We start from the raw sequence: 15,033 nt of genomic DNA on the forward strand, positions 1-15,033 counted from the left end.
ACCAAATTTGCCCACAAAAGACAGTAATTCAGAGCAATGCTCTGAAAGCAGGGAAATTTGGAATTCCAGAAAGGAAACAATCATGGCCAGCTAACACCTCCCAACAAAGGATGCCCCCAGGCAGGAAGCAGACAGGCTTTGAGGCTGCAAGGCCATTAAATGCTAATCAATGTGGCCGTAGTTTCCTTGTGTACACCTTCCCCCAGCACTTTAATGGGAACAATAGTTCTGGTATCTACCTCTCCCTGATTGTAACTGTCACTACTTGCACTTTCTTGGGTCCAGTTCTTTTTTGGAGCCACACAGGATTTTATCATAGTATATTATATAAATATACTATGTTTTATTGTTGATAGTGTTTTATATTGTCTTCTGCCTGGGCTTTGCCCCATGTAAGCCACCCCAAGTCCCTTCGGGGAGATGGGGTGGGGTATAAAAATAAAATAATAATAATAATAATAATAATAATTATTATTATTATTATTATTATTATTATTTCAGCATTCATACCTTCCACACCAAGACTATTAATTGCTATTCAACCTGGCCAACCAAGGATTCCGCAAGGTAGAAAGAGGCCAGGCTTGCAAGCAGCAAGGCTATTCAGTGCTATTCAACCTGGACAACCAAGATTTCTCCTAGGTGAAAAACCCCCTGGCTTTGGAGCCACGAGACTACTCCGTCCCATTCAACCTGGCCTAGCAAGGATGCCCTATGTAGAAAGCGGCCAGGCTTTTAAGCTGCAAGACTATTCAGTGCAATTTAATCCGGCCAAACAGTGATTCCCCTACGAAGGAAGTAGCCAGGCTTCCAAGCGGCTCTTTGATTGAGGGTGCTACTCCAGCTACTCCAGAAAACAGCCAGGCTTTGAGGCTGCAAGGCTATTCACTGCTATTCCACCTGGCCAATAAATGATTCCCATAAGCCACAGCAACGCGTGGCTGGGCAAAGCTAGTAATATATAAACATCATGACGTGCAGCCATTAGCAGACTTATTCTCTGTCTAATATCCCTTAAAATGGGGTTGAAACTTTGTATCCAGATGTCATTGGACTGCATATTCCAGTAGCCCTCGTGGCAGAATGCTGGGAGTTGTAGTCAAACAAGAACTAGAAGATTGGACAATCTCTCTCACTCCCATTTTAAACCCTTTACTACCAAACTCCATTAATTCATTTTATGGTAACAAGCTTATATAAATGCCAAGGCACCACTCCCAGCACTGTTGGGTTTTACATGATCAACTATCTTCAGTGGGCTGTGTTGGAACTGCTGGCAGCAGTAATTTGTTTTCCTATTATATATTTAAGGAAAAGAACAACCATTCCCTTGGCATTAAAACCAATTGAGGACAGGTTGTTGCCAAGTAAATGAATGAGTGCTGTTTCTAGCAGGCTGTTAAGAGCTTTTCGTGATGTGTCAATAGTGCAGCAGATGAGGCTGGAGTGAGAATGGGGGCGGAAGGGCGTTGCTCATATTTTATCTACAGCTTGAAAAAATTACCTCACTGGGCAACAATCCTTAAAAATGTTCAATGCCCAGTGGCCATGTTAGCTATAAATTCTGGAAACTGTAATCCAAAATGTTTCCAAGCTGTTGTTTCATTTCTGCAATACTGACAAGCCTGAGACAAGGAGGTTTTGGACAACAGTTTTACTATGCAACTGTCCTGCTTCCTTCAAATATTTCTCCCAGGTGGATTGGGAAATCAATATGACATCGTGTCCATCGTTCCTTCAGTATTCTCAATAGCATCGCTAGGATTGGTATCGCCCAGTGTGGTCATTCATATTGACCTCCTTTTGGACTTCATCTCATACCAAAACATACTACAATATTGTAGCTAAAATAAAGGAATCCGCTGACTCTCCCATTACAAAAACCTCATCTAGCCCTTCAGTCTCAGCAGGAGCCACGGTGGCTCTTTGGCTTAGAAATTAAGATGAGCACCAACCCCGAGTTGGACACAACTGGACTTAATGTCAGGGGGAAACCTTTACCTTTACCTATATGCTATATGGTCATTGCAGTTCTCCTTTTGCATAGACTATATTGTGTTTGTTTACATACCTTACAAGTATTCTGGGATATTGTTAGGGTTGTGAGGTAGTGAGGTATATTGGAAACTGAGCAAGGGAGGTTTATATATCTGTGGAAGGTCCAGGGTGGGAGAAAGAACTCTTGTCTGCTGGAGGCAAGCATGAATGCTGCAATTAATCACCTTGTTTAACATTGAAAAGCCTTCAGCTTCAAGGCCTGGCTGATTCCTGCCTGGGGGAATCATAGAATCATAGAGTTGGAAGGAAGAGACCTCACAGGCCTTCCAGTCCAACCCCCTGCAAGAAGCAGGAAAATCTCATTCAAAGCACCCCCGACAGATGGCCATCCAGGCTCTGCTTAAAAGCCTCCAAAGAAGGAGCCTCCACCACACTCCGGGGCAGAGAGTTCCACTGCTGAACAGCTCTCACAGTGAGGAAGTTCATCCTAAAGTTCAAGTGGAATCTCCTTTGTTGGTAGGTGTTAGCTGGCCCTGATTGTTACATGTCTGGATTTCCCCTGTTTTCAGAGTGTGATTTTAGAGTTTTAAAAATACCGGTCGTCAGATTTTGTTCCTTTTTATGGTTTCCTTCTTTCTGTTGAAATTGTGCACACGCTTGTGGGTTTCAGTGGCTTCTCTGTGTAGTCTAACCCCCAACAAAGGCAGGAATCAGCCAGGCCTTGAAGCTGCAAGGCTTTTCAATGCTAATCAGGGTGATTAATTGCAACATTCACGCTTGCCTCTAACAGACAAGAGTTCTTTCTCCCACCCTGGACCTTCCACTGATTTATAAACCTCCAATATACCTCACAACCTCTGAGGATGCCTGCTATCGATGTGGGCGAAATGTCAGGAGAGAATGCTTCTGGAACATGGCCATACAGCCCGGAAAACTCACAGCAACCCGGCCATGGAAGCCTTCGACAACACATTAAGGGGACTTTTCGTAGTTTCTGGCTGCCACAGAGTCGCCTGCAGTGGAAACCTCTAATGCAGGGCTCAAGGCCAGCTCCCTCGGGGTGTGTGTATATTATCTCGCTCCTTACTGAAACTTGCAGCCAACGCTTTCTCCTGGGGGAAGGCGGGCCGTCTCCTCCCACAGCTTTGGCTGAGGCGTTTGGGCGGCTCCGGGATGTCCGAAGCGAGGCGCGTCTGTTGCCATGGAGCAAAACGCCTTTGGCTCAGGCGAAGAAGGCGCTGAGAGCAAGCAAAAGACTGAAGCAGGAAGGCAACGAGAGCCTCCGAATTGGCGAAGGGTTCCGCCCGAAGAGATGCACCCCAGCAGGAGGAGGGCGAGGCCTACCCCTTTCTCCCTTCTCTCCCTCAGTTTCTAATGGAAACAATGGAAAAGTTTGACAAGGAGCAGCAAGTGGACGGCTGTGGTGACTTCGAAGCCCTGCCCGCGCTTTCCGAGGAGGAGGTGAGCCCTCGCCTAGTAACTGGGAGCCCTTCCACACAGCTGTATAACCCAGAATATCAAGACAGATAATCCACAATATTTTGATCTGGGTTATCTGGGGGCCTTCCAGACAGGCCCTGATTCCAGGTGTTCTCCTTTAAACTGGGTTATATGAGGCCCCACTGTCAGATAATCTAAGATAAACAGAAAACCTGGGACATAGGGCCTGTCTGGAAGGGCCCTGAGTCCACATTGCCATATAATCCAGTTCAATGTGGATTCAGCTGTGTTGGAGGCTTTTCTTGACTAAACTTTTTTCTTCCCCTTGACTAATGTTGAACTTCCATCAGGAGGAGGGAGCTGTGTTGCCTTGGTTTCACTCTGTGTTTCAATATACAGTAGAGTCTCGCTTAGCCAACCTTCACTTATCCAACATTCTGTATTATCCAACACAGTCTGCCTTTTACTGTAGTTTTTGTAGTCAATGTTTTCATTGACTACCATGTTTTGGTGCTAAATTCGTAACTATGGTACAGTAGAGTCTCACTTATCCAACATAAACGGGCCAGCATAACGTTGGATAAGCGAATATGTTGGATAATGAGGGATTAAGGAAAAGCCTATTAAACATCAAATTAGGTTATGATTTTACAAATTAAGCACCTAAGCATCGTGTTATACAACAAATTTGACAGAAAAAGTAGTTCAATATGTAATAATGCTAAGTAGTAATTACTGTATTTACGAATTTAGCACCAAAATATCACGATGTATTGAAAATGTTGACTACAAAAATGTGTTGGATAATCCAGAACGTTGGATAAGCGAGTGTTGGATAAGTGAGACTCTACTGTAATTACTACATAACATTACCATGTATTGAAAGGCCTTTTCGGTCTGTTTGTTGTAAAAATGATGTTTTGGTACTTACTTTGTAAAAATCACAATGTACGTAATTTGACATTCAATAGGCTTTTCCTTAAGCCCTTCTTATTATCCAACATTTTCACTTATCCAACATTCTGCCGGCCTGTTTATGTTGGATAAGTGAGACTCTATGTGTGTGTGACTGTATATACAGCCAGGCATGGGCAAACTTCAGACCTGCAAGTGTTTTGGTGTTCAACTTCCAGAAATCTCAGCCAGTTTACCCGCTGTCTGGAATTGGAAACAAATTACATTCCCTGACAGATTGGGGGAAAAGATCCATTTATATCTCCATATTAAAAAAGGAAATACTAAAGAATGCTCAAACGTTTGTACAGTGGCACTTATTTCACATGCCAGCAAGGTAATGTTCAAGATCCTCCTGCAAGGTAGGTTCCGACAATACATGGAGCGAGAGTTGCCAGATGTACAAGCTGGGTTTAGAAAAGGCAAAGAAACGAGAGACCAAATTGTCAATATCCGCTAGATAATGGAGGAAGGCAGGGAGTTTCAGAAAAACATCTATTTCTTTTTTATTGGCTATTCTAAAGCCTTTGACTGTGTGGATCATAATAAATTGTGGCAAGTTCTTGGTGGTGTAGAGATACCAAGTCACCTCCTCTGTCTCCTGAGAAATCTGTATAACAACCAAGTAGCAACAGTCAGAACAGACCACGGAACAACAGACTGATTCAAGATTGGGAAAGGAGTATGGCAGGGCTATATGCTCTCACCCTACCTATTCAACTTATATGCAGAACACATTATGCAATGTGTGGGGTAAATCCAAGGCTGGAGTTAAAATTGCCAGAACAAACATTAACAACCTTAGGTATGCAGATGATACCACTCTGATGGCTGAAAGTGAGGAGGAGCTGAGGAGCCTTATCACCAAGCTGAAAGAAGAAAGTGCAAAATCTTGGTTGCAGTTAAACATCAAGAAAACCAAGATTATGGCAACCAGACTGATTGAAAACTGGCAAATAGAGGGGGAAAAACGTGGAGGCAGTGACAGACCAGCACCTTGAATAAGACTTTGAAATATATTGGCAGCCAGTTTAGGTGCTGTAACAGGGTGGTGGTATGCTCCCTGGGTGCAGCACCTGTCAATAACCTGGCTGCAGATCTCTGAACTAGTTGTAGTTTCCAGGCACTTTTTGAGGGCAGCCCCACATAGAGCCCATTACAGTAGTCTAAATGGGATGTAACTAAGGCATGGACCACCATGGCCAAGTCTGGCTTCTCAATGTACAGTCGCATGTGGTGCATAAGTTTTAATTGTTCAAAGGCCCTCCTGGCCACCACTGAGATCTGGGCCTCCAGACAGAGTGGTGAATCCAGGAGGACCCTAAGACTGCAGACCTGTGTCTTCAGGGGGAGTTTGACCCCACCCAGCACAGGTTGCCACCCTATACTCCAATCTGCCTTATGACTGACCAGGAGGAGCTCTGTCTTGTTTGGATTCAATTTCAATTTGTTCATCATCATGCAGTCCACAATAGCTGACAGCCACCAGTTCAGGATATGGGCTGCTTCCTTGGCTTTTAGTGGAAAGGATAGTACAGTTGGATGTCATCTGCATACTGGTGGCACCTAACTCCAAAACGCTGGATGATCACTCCCAGCAGCTTCATATAAATGTTGAACAACTTGAAGGACCCCACAGAATCCTGTGGGACCCCACAGGACAACGGCCATGAGGTTGAGCAGGTGTTCCCCAATGATACCATCTTGGCCTGTCCTTCCAGGACTGAGCAGTACAATAGTGTATCATAAAATCATAGAATCATAGAGTTGGAAGAGAACTCACGGGCCATCCAGTCCAACCCCCTGCTAAGAAGCAGGAAAATCACATTCAAAGTACCCTGACAGATGGCCATCCAGCCTCTGTAGAATTGTGTGGACATAAAACAGGTTAACACAGAATCCAGAAATGTGTCAATACATGTCATTTTGTCAGAATTCCTATTTTTGATCAGAATGAATGCATGGTTAACTCCATGTGTCTCACCATAGATGTGGCCAAAGTCATATGTCTTCATGTCTTATAGCACTATCTTGGCAGCTAACACTGACAGTGCTACTAATACTGTTTTGTTTTTCTGTGTTTCCACTCAGTATAGGATCATTTTGGTTTCACAGTAATAGAGGTGGGAATAGATAAAATGACTTTGCTGTGGATCAATGGTTTGCTTTGGGTTTAGTTTTTGGGTGGGGTTTTTTGGGGCAATTTGAGACTTAGGACCTCAGCTATTAACTCTAGAGTTTCACTAAAAAGTGTGGTGTCATTATTGTTACTGGGTATGTTTAAAATAATAATTTGCCCCAATCAAAAAACATCTTAATGAACCGAATTGTATGGATAGTGTTAATTGGGAGTGTTTCAACCATAATTTTGGACCCTTAGAAAAAGTTGTGCAATGTTAACATGTTTATAAGGTGCCAACATAATTTAGTTATTTACATGTTGGACTATATATTCCAGGGACCAAGGTTGGAGTCCCTGTTTAGCCTACTGTATGACCTTAGGCAATTCATGGCCTTCCAGCCTCAGAGGAAGGCAAAGGCAAACCTACTCTGAATAAATAAAAAGAAAACCCCATGATAGGTTCACCCTAGGATCACCATACGTCAGAAATGACGTGAAAGCATTCAACCACAACAATCATGTTTACAAATGTGTCTCATTTTAATTTTGTATCATCTATGGGTAAAGAATTCCTTTGGGGATTGTATTTTAATTCTGTACTCTAATTAGAGCTGGTTACTGAGGCAGAACAAGAAATGACAGCTCTCTCCTAACTCAAGAGACCTAGTATCCAAGGTCACTCTAGTTAGTTTGGTACCTGAGGCAGGAAATCCTATGAGAAATTCTTGCAACTTTTTCAAGGAATCCAAAATAAGATACTGTAGCCACCTCATTGTGCTTCCCAGAAGTTCAATTACATTTCTTGTTAGTCACATCTGGAAAGAGATGGAATTACATGATTTTCCTGAATTGGAGATCTACATCCCACAAACCATATAGCATTTAGGAAGCAATTATAACATAGAACTGTTTTACATAGAATATATTTTGAAGCTTGGAGACAGTTGCAGTTTCTAACTTGGAGAAAAGTTGTACAGGTTGAGTATCCCTTATCTGGAATTCCAAAAGCTGAAATACTCAAAAATCTGAATTGAACACATAAGTGGCTGAGATAGTGTCATCTTTGCTTTCTGATGGTTCAATGTGCATAAAATGTGTTTCATGAAAAAAATTGTTTATAAAAGCATTTTAGGCTATATATTTAAGATGTATATCATATACTTTATTTATATTCCGCTCTATCTCCCCAAGGGGACTCAGGGCAGATTACAGAACATACATATGGCAAGCATTCAATGCCATTATACAATTAAAAAGAATATACCATACACAAACAGAGGTAAAGGCATTTCCCATCTTATTTTTGACAACTTGGAGGCTGTGATCAACTCCGGCCACACTGGGTGCGATCACTCCATCTTCCATGCTGAAGAGCTTTTTGTCGTCTCGTCCTCCCAACTGATGTCCTTAAGGGCACATTTTATTACCTCCCCACTAAAAGCAGTACCTATTTATCTACTCTCATTTCTGCTTTCGATCTGCTAAGTGGGCAGGTGCGCTAGGGCTGATGACAGGTGCTCACCCTGACCCGGGCTCGAACTGCTGACCTTTCAATTGGCAAAATTTTCTGCAGCACAGCAGTTTAGCCTGCTGTGCTAAGCCCAGCCCACAAGATTTATGAAACATAAATGAATTTTGTGTTTAGGCTTGGGACCCATCTCCATGACAACTCATTATGTAAATGCCAAATAATACACTAAAATCCAAAATTCTGGTTCCTAATATTTCAGAAAAGAAAACCCCAATCTGTAATTAGGATCCAGAATCAGGAAGTGATACATAATCATAAGTTATCTTAATAGTTTAATGTGCAATATGTGCGTCTTTCAAATCTTTTATACTAGAAGGTTTTGAATGTGCTGGAAATTATTATTATTGTTATTATTATTATATTTATTAATACCCCACTTTATCTCCCCAATGTGGATTCAAAGTGGCTAGATATAAAAGCATTTGTGTACAATTTAAAATATATAAATATGCCAAAATTAAAATAGCATTAAACACATCTAGCACCAAATAATTCACAGTTGAAATCCATCAAAACCATTAAAATGTGTTGGTTTGGATATTATAGATTATGTTTGACACAACTGGCTATACGTATTGTCATGAAATGTGGAATAATATATGAATTCGTGTCTTGGCAGGAGAATGTGTCTCTGGCTGATGTTTTGTCACTCCAGGATAGTTGTCTTACTGAGGATGAAATCTGGGCTATTTGCCTCGAGTGCAGCAAGTCTTTGAAAAGCATTTCCCATGCTCCAATATTCCAGACACTTTGCATTACTCCTGACACCTTGGCTTTTAACACCAATGGCAATGTATGCTTCATGGAAGATATCAGTGGTAAGTATTGATGCTTTCAGGCAATTTGTTGAAAAGTACAAAAATTCTCACTGAGGAGAAGTGGAATGATGTTATACTCGCCCCGTCTGTGTGGATTAATTAGTTTGGAAACGGTAATTTCTTAATGCAGGGATTAATGCTGGCCCACGTCAACCTAAATTAGGTTATATCCATTAACACAGTATGTTCAATTAGTTGTTAAAGCATGAAATAAAGGGTCTTTTATTTTGGATTTAAAACATTTTGGATGCAATTTTTTATCTAAAGGAACAGCACTGTATTGTTTATACTGTCATACACTTCTCTGAAGGAATCTTAAGCACGAGAGATTCTGACTCTAGTAGAAAATCAGATTGTGTAAAATTATGTTTGCACTACAGAAAAGTTGAGAAGGAAATGATAACTGACCTTGTTGATGATAGATAGCATGAGTAACTGAACACACAGTAGATTGAAGCCAATAGAAGGTACTTGATGCCCTTTTCCTATAGTGAGCAGCTGTCTGTTTATTTATTTCTGTTAATCGATACTTTATCCCTATCCTTCAAATGTGTATGCTAAATTGATCCATGGGGAGAGGTGGTAAGAAATAATAATCATCGTTGTAATGATAATAGTAAAAACAGTAACAAGTGGTGGTGGTAGTAGTAGTAGTAGTAGTAGTAGTAGTGTTGTTGTTTAGATGATTGGGTCAATTGGATATGTGGTCTGAGCTAAATATTATAATGCAGGAAGCTGAAAATAAACAAGAGAACTGGAACACTTATTAAAGGTTGCCAGAACTGAAAGTGGACATTTTGTGAGTCCTTGGTATCCACTGGGATTTGGTTTCAGGACCAGCTTTGTGCATACTAAATTCCATTGATGTTCAAGTCCTATTATATGCGATGACATACTAAAATTGTGTCCTTTTGTATAAAATAGCAAAACCATGGTTTGCTTTTGGGATTCCCCCCCCCCCCCCCAATATTTTCAAGTCATGAAGTCAACCCATGGATTAAAAAAAAACACCTGAAAAGATCAGACCTTTCAATAAGTTCCATTTTTTTCAGGTGTTGGGCCTGTGGGGATTGACTCTCTAGATTGCCTTCTGCGATCCTAAGAGCCAATCCCCATTGCCATCATGGTTCTTTAGGTTCTAAGATACAGAAGAACCAGGATGGCACTGCCACGATCCCCTTCCAGCCCCCCATTTCCCCCTTAAATTTACTAGAGAGGTCTGCTTTCATCCTTGGGCCTCTTGGAAAAAGCTCCTGATGTATCAAAATGATGCATCAGAAGCTTTCCCCTCTCCAAAGCTCCTGATATGTCATTTTGATGCATCAGGAGCTTCATCCGAGAGGCCTTAGATTGGAGCCAGATCTCTACGGCACATTCAAGAGTGACAAAAGGCAGTTGGAGCCGGTCTAAATGCCCTCCCAGATTGATCTCTTGACCCAGGAGAGCATCTAGTCACCACCACCCTTCACCAAAATTGTGGGATTTGAGATTGCTGCCTGGTCTAAATCCCAGGAGGAATTGGGAATTTTAAATCCCAGTTCCTCTCATAACTTTGGCCTGTCTGGAAAGGCCCTGCGTTGGGGAGAGAGTGGAAAAGATATCAAATCTTTCATTCAACATTTGGTTGCCTTTGTTCTGTGGCGGCAGATATAATAGTATATGCTCTTAACTGGAGGTAAGGAAGGAGACTTAATTCTCAGTGTACACATACAGGGTTATGTTGTGAGTCTGGCAACCCTAGGTGGCCATCCATGTTTAGTTTTGCTGATTTGATTATTCTCATCTTTAGTTAAAATGTTCTCTCTGGGCATCTCAAGGTCCTTTAGTGTGACTCTGTGGCCAACAGTGACCATAAAACCATTTTGAAGGAACTAGAGATTTCTCGAAAGAACATCTCTCTGGGAATCTCTAGGTCCTCCTAATTCTGTGCTCAACTTCTAGCACAGGTGGCCATAGAGTAGTGTAGACATTCCTAGAGAGGTGGTATGTCAGCTTTAAAAAACAACCCCTTTCACAGGGATCTTGTGTACTACTCTTAGTAAATGCTTAGATGAACTGTATGAGGAAATATGCACATGCAGTACATTCTGAAAGATAGCTGCAATTTTAAGTGATCAAAAAAAAAACTTTTTCAGGGGTGGCTTGTCTGTTTAATTTATTTCAGTCTAAATGCTCATTTAGCATCATCTTAAAGTGTGCAACTAATCTGTGGTTATGCCTTTAGTCGGGCATTGTTTTCACCAGTATGGCATTTCAAAGAATATTTATTAGTTCTTCATGGATTCATTATCTTCTAGTAGGGGTGTGCAGAATTCCTTTTGGTGATTTGGGAAAATTCAGTGATCTGGCAGCTGGATTACTGAAAACAAACCAAGCAGACCCAGTTAAACCTTAACCAGAATGGATCACAAGCATCCAGATTTCTTGGCTAATAGGGGCAATGGAGTTGAGCAACACCCTACCTGAAGGTGGAGGCTGCAGCATGTGAGTGGTCTCACAAACTTTAAAAATATCCCCATAATCAGTGGATTGGTGAAACATTCTTGAACTTGGTAGGCTTGCAGTTATAAATGTGGCCTACAAGTGAAGCAAATATCATCCAGATAGGCCTAAAAATAATAGAGAAATGAGCCTCTAAAGTTTCCCTATGGGTGCCAATGGACCAAATCTTACTGGAACTAAAACGGCACTTCCTCCCGATTTTGGGAATTTCCCAGAAAACAGAACCGGGAGGGGGGAAATGGAACTGAAAACAGTGCAGTTTTGGGGCATTGTGCACACCCCTATCTTTTAGCATCATCTCCGAAGTGTGATGGTGTACATTTGATGGGGGCATTACAAGAAGAAGCCTCTCTCTTGAGTTCACATGCATTTATTCTTTTCTCTGTCATAGTGAGGAGAAAATTCTGTTTCCATTTTTATTAATCATGGTTTGGTCTGTTATCCAGACTTTGAACTTGGTAAGAGCTGATAATCGTTAGTCGAATTAAGCCAGTTTCATAAACTATGCTTTGAAATTGTCTTGTTTCCATGACTGCGGTTTCCCTGTGTTTTGAGACTATAAAAAGCTATTGATCAAAAATGGAGGCTGAAACGAATATTTTTAACTGGTCTTAAGAGAGCGCACAGTCTAACAAAAGCCTGGAATTTTTTTTTGCAATGCTGAATTGTTGTCTAGCATGGTGTTTTGATTTCTCTCATAGTCAAGATCCTGCAGACTCAAAGATGATAGATGGCTTCAAATGATCCATTTTTAAGTTACTTGGATATTCTCTCTGTGTGACAGAAGTGCTCAATTCTGAAGATATGTAGTTAGCCTTTGACAATTCCCATCTATTTTGTTAACTTCTAAACTTGTACCTCATATTTTTTACAAACAACACAAAATAGCAATTTTTTCATTAAGTTCAGTTTTATACTTCCCAAGGTTACTCTAATAATCTACATAAACTCAGTCTAATGAGCTGTGTTTAATATGTCCATTTACACATAATTGAACAACTTTTGGTTGGTTGCCAAAAATGAAGTATTTTTTTCCTGTTCTCTTTTACCGCCACACAGTACTTCCCAATTGTAGGTAGATCCATCATTTTACTGCCAGTAGCAAGCTAATCGTTAGCTGTAAACTTAGATTGATTAAACAATTAAGCGAATTGATTTAAATATTGACTTTTTAAATTAAAATAATAAGTGGTGTTCTTTGAATATTTCATTTCTCAAGAGAACACTCAAAACACTAGACAACTACATAAAGCATTGTACAATCCTACATATATAGGATGTATATAGAATCGTATCATCGGTTGTACAGGAGAGGTACAACTCCACCCAGTCCCCATGGGGGCTACACTGTCACTTCCAATCCACTCCCAATCCAGTAAAATTAATTTTCAGAAATTTTTTCAGACATCAAAAGCTTGAAGGAACTGTGGAGATCAAACTGTTTTGGTGACAGTTTAACCATGTTTGGCCAAAAGGATCAGGAAAATGTGCTAGGATGGGGGTTGTTGGCCGGGGGGTGGGGGGGGGGGGTAGGGTGTTTCAGAGGTTTCAAAATGGCATTATGAAGTCTGTTGGCTGCATTTTCCCTATCCCTACTGTAAAGAGACAAAATCTGACTTAAATGTCACATTTGCTGCTGCTCTGAGCAATAGGGAGAGAGATACTAGAAATACTAGTGGCTCCGCACACTTTTTGCATAGGGAGATATTGCCAGAAGTGGATATACATGACTGGTGTGAAGATGATAGACTGGATAGTTCAGTACTTTTGTAGTTGAAAATAATTGGACACTTTGGCCATAGCTTTTCAGTACTTGATTCTTCAATAATGAAATAAGCCTATTTTTAAAGGAACTCATAGTAATACCAGGTTCTCCCAAGGTGTTTTGCTTTGATGCTAGTATTGTAAAATTGGCTTAGTGGGCTTTTTCTGTCTTTGCCTTCAGCAAGCTTCATGGAGCTTTGCTGCTATGCAGAGAGAGCTGTCCTATAGCTTTAGGTTCAAAGGAACCTTATATATAACTAGACTTCTCTATTTTTATTTTGAAATATTTTGGTACATGACCATCTGAAGCACTTGTTTCTAGTCAAGGGGAAATGATGCTAAACAAATTGTACAAATGAGTCCTGGTGCTGTAGTCCCTGAGATCATCAGCAAGCTTTAGAACAGTTATTATATTCCCTACTTTAAAAAACTGGAATCTTTTAACAATCATTCTAGAAGCCCATTGAGAGCATATTTGTGTGCTTTCATCAAGGTCTGATAAAGTTACTTAAATCTGTGGAAAATAGACTCTATGGATAATATTGCATTAATGTGTGTTTGTATGTATTTTATGTTATGTAACATGACCCACATATCTTGGGAATATATTGCATGATTTTGTTTAGAAATATGAAACTGCATATAGTGAACCTTACTGAGTGAACAACATCCAGGAGAAGGACACAATAGAATAATGCTGAAGGAACTAGGAAATACCTAGAGAGGATATATTTCTAGATATTGCTAAGTTCTCCAGCGGAGCTGTATTATCAACCTCTGGCAAAAGCATACCATAGGATATTTTGGAGGATATCAAAAATGCCTAGAGAGGACACATTTTGGCAGACATGGGTAAATGAAACCTGTGTCTTTGCGGGTCATACTGTACTAATAAATCTGAAAGAATATTGAAGATCTCTTCATTGAACTATCCTTCATATTATTTAAAATAGAACAGGAACCATCAATTTCATTCTTGTTCTAGCCTCTTGATAACATAATAGTCCTGAGTTGCAGAATATACTGTTTCATACTATTCATCCTATTTTAATTATAATGCTTAAAATATCTCCCCATCCTTGGCTGAAAATATTCAGTATCAGTCACTGAGAATGTTCCCTTTTTAATTCAGACCTGTTTGCTGCCAATGGATACTTTGGTGCCCTTTATCTAAGCCAGGATTGCATAGCAAGTGTTGCATTATGATAATAATAGTTATGTTAAAATATTGAGAGGACACAAATGAAAGCCATTTTGAATCATGTTTGTGCTTCTTGTACTGATCAAATATCTAATTGCAAATAAAGAATGCAGAAACATCATGGGATGGGGAAATATGTAGGAGGTGCCTACTAACTGTACACTTTGGATTTTTTTTTGTTCTGACTTCTTAAAAATGTTCAGAGGGAAACATTTTTCCATGCTGGTAGCAGTATTCCTGGGAATTACCTTTCTTTCTTGCCTCAGGCTTACAGTTTCAGATCTGCTTTCCTGAACAGATTTTTCTTAAGATTTTCTCCCTCTCATCTAGGGCACTGTTATATCATAATTTTTGAGGCAGTTCTTGGAAAATTTGCTATGATGTAGGTGGTATCTTATCTCCAATGTGAACATGATTCTCTCACAGAGGGTCGCAAGAACCTTTTCCTTATGTTTTGGAGTTTTGTTCATAATGAGTTTATGAAAAAGAATGTCTGTTTTCAGAAGTACTGAAGGTAGGAGGTGTGTGAGCATTTATGCCAAATTTTGGCTCCACCTATAACATTTTAGGGCCAGGAGAAGCAATGTTTATGAATTGGATGTGACCTCAAGTCTCTCCCTGCTGTTAAAACACACCCACAAATGTGTTTGCAGGCATTTTGAAGCAAATGGAGTTTTTTTTGTTGTTGCAAGAAATACAATGG

At 40.4% G+C, this 15,033-nt stretch overlaps 1 protein-coding gene across 5 annotated transcripts in view; it reads left to right on the top strand.

The window, feature by feature from the left end:
• Positions 1–3,147: 3,147 nt before the first annotated feature.
• The window catches only part of kndc1 (kinase non-catalytic C-lobe domain containing 1), a 119,547-nt gene continuing 107,661 nt past the window's right edge, over positions 3,148–15,033 (top strand). For 2 of the 5 annotated variants that reach the window (XR_010004591.1, XR_010004590.1), the window contains exons 1-2: positions 3,148–3,459; positions 8,665–8,863. Coding sequence is in view for 3 of the 5 variants with exons in the window: in XM_062976125.1 (XP_062832195.1) it covers positions 3,373–3,459; positions 8,665–8,863 (286 nt within the window). In the remaining 2 variants the exon portion in view is untranslated. The remainder of the gene's footprint in view (positions 3,460–8,664; positions 8,864–15,033) is intronic. The other 3 variants (XM_062976125.1, XM_008116744.3, XM_062976126.1) reach the window with 3 other exon arrangements.

The sequence above is a fragment of the Anolis carolinensis genome, chromosome 3 (assembly GCF_035594765.1).
Source record: "Anolis carolinensis isolate JA03-04 chromosome 3, rAnoCar3.1.pri, whole genome shotgun sequence".
In the NCBI taxonomy this organism is placed as follows: domain Eukaryota; kingdom Metazoa; phylum Chordata; class Lepidosauria; order Squamata; family Dactyloidae; genus Anolis; species Anolis carolinensis.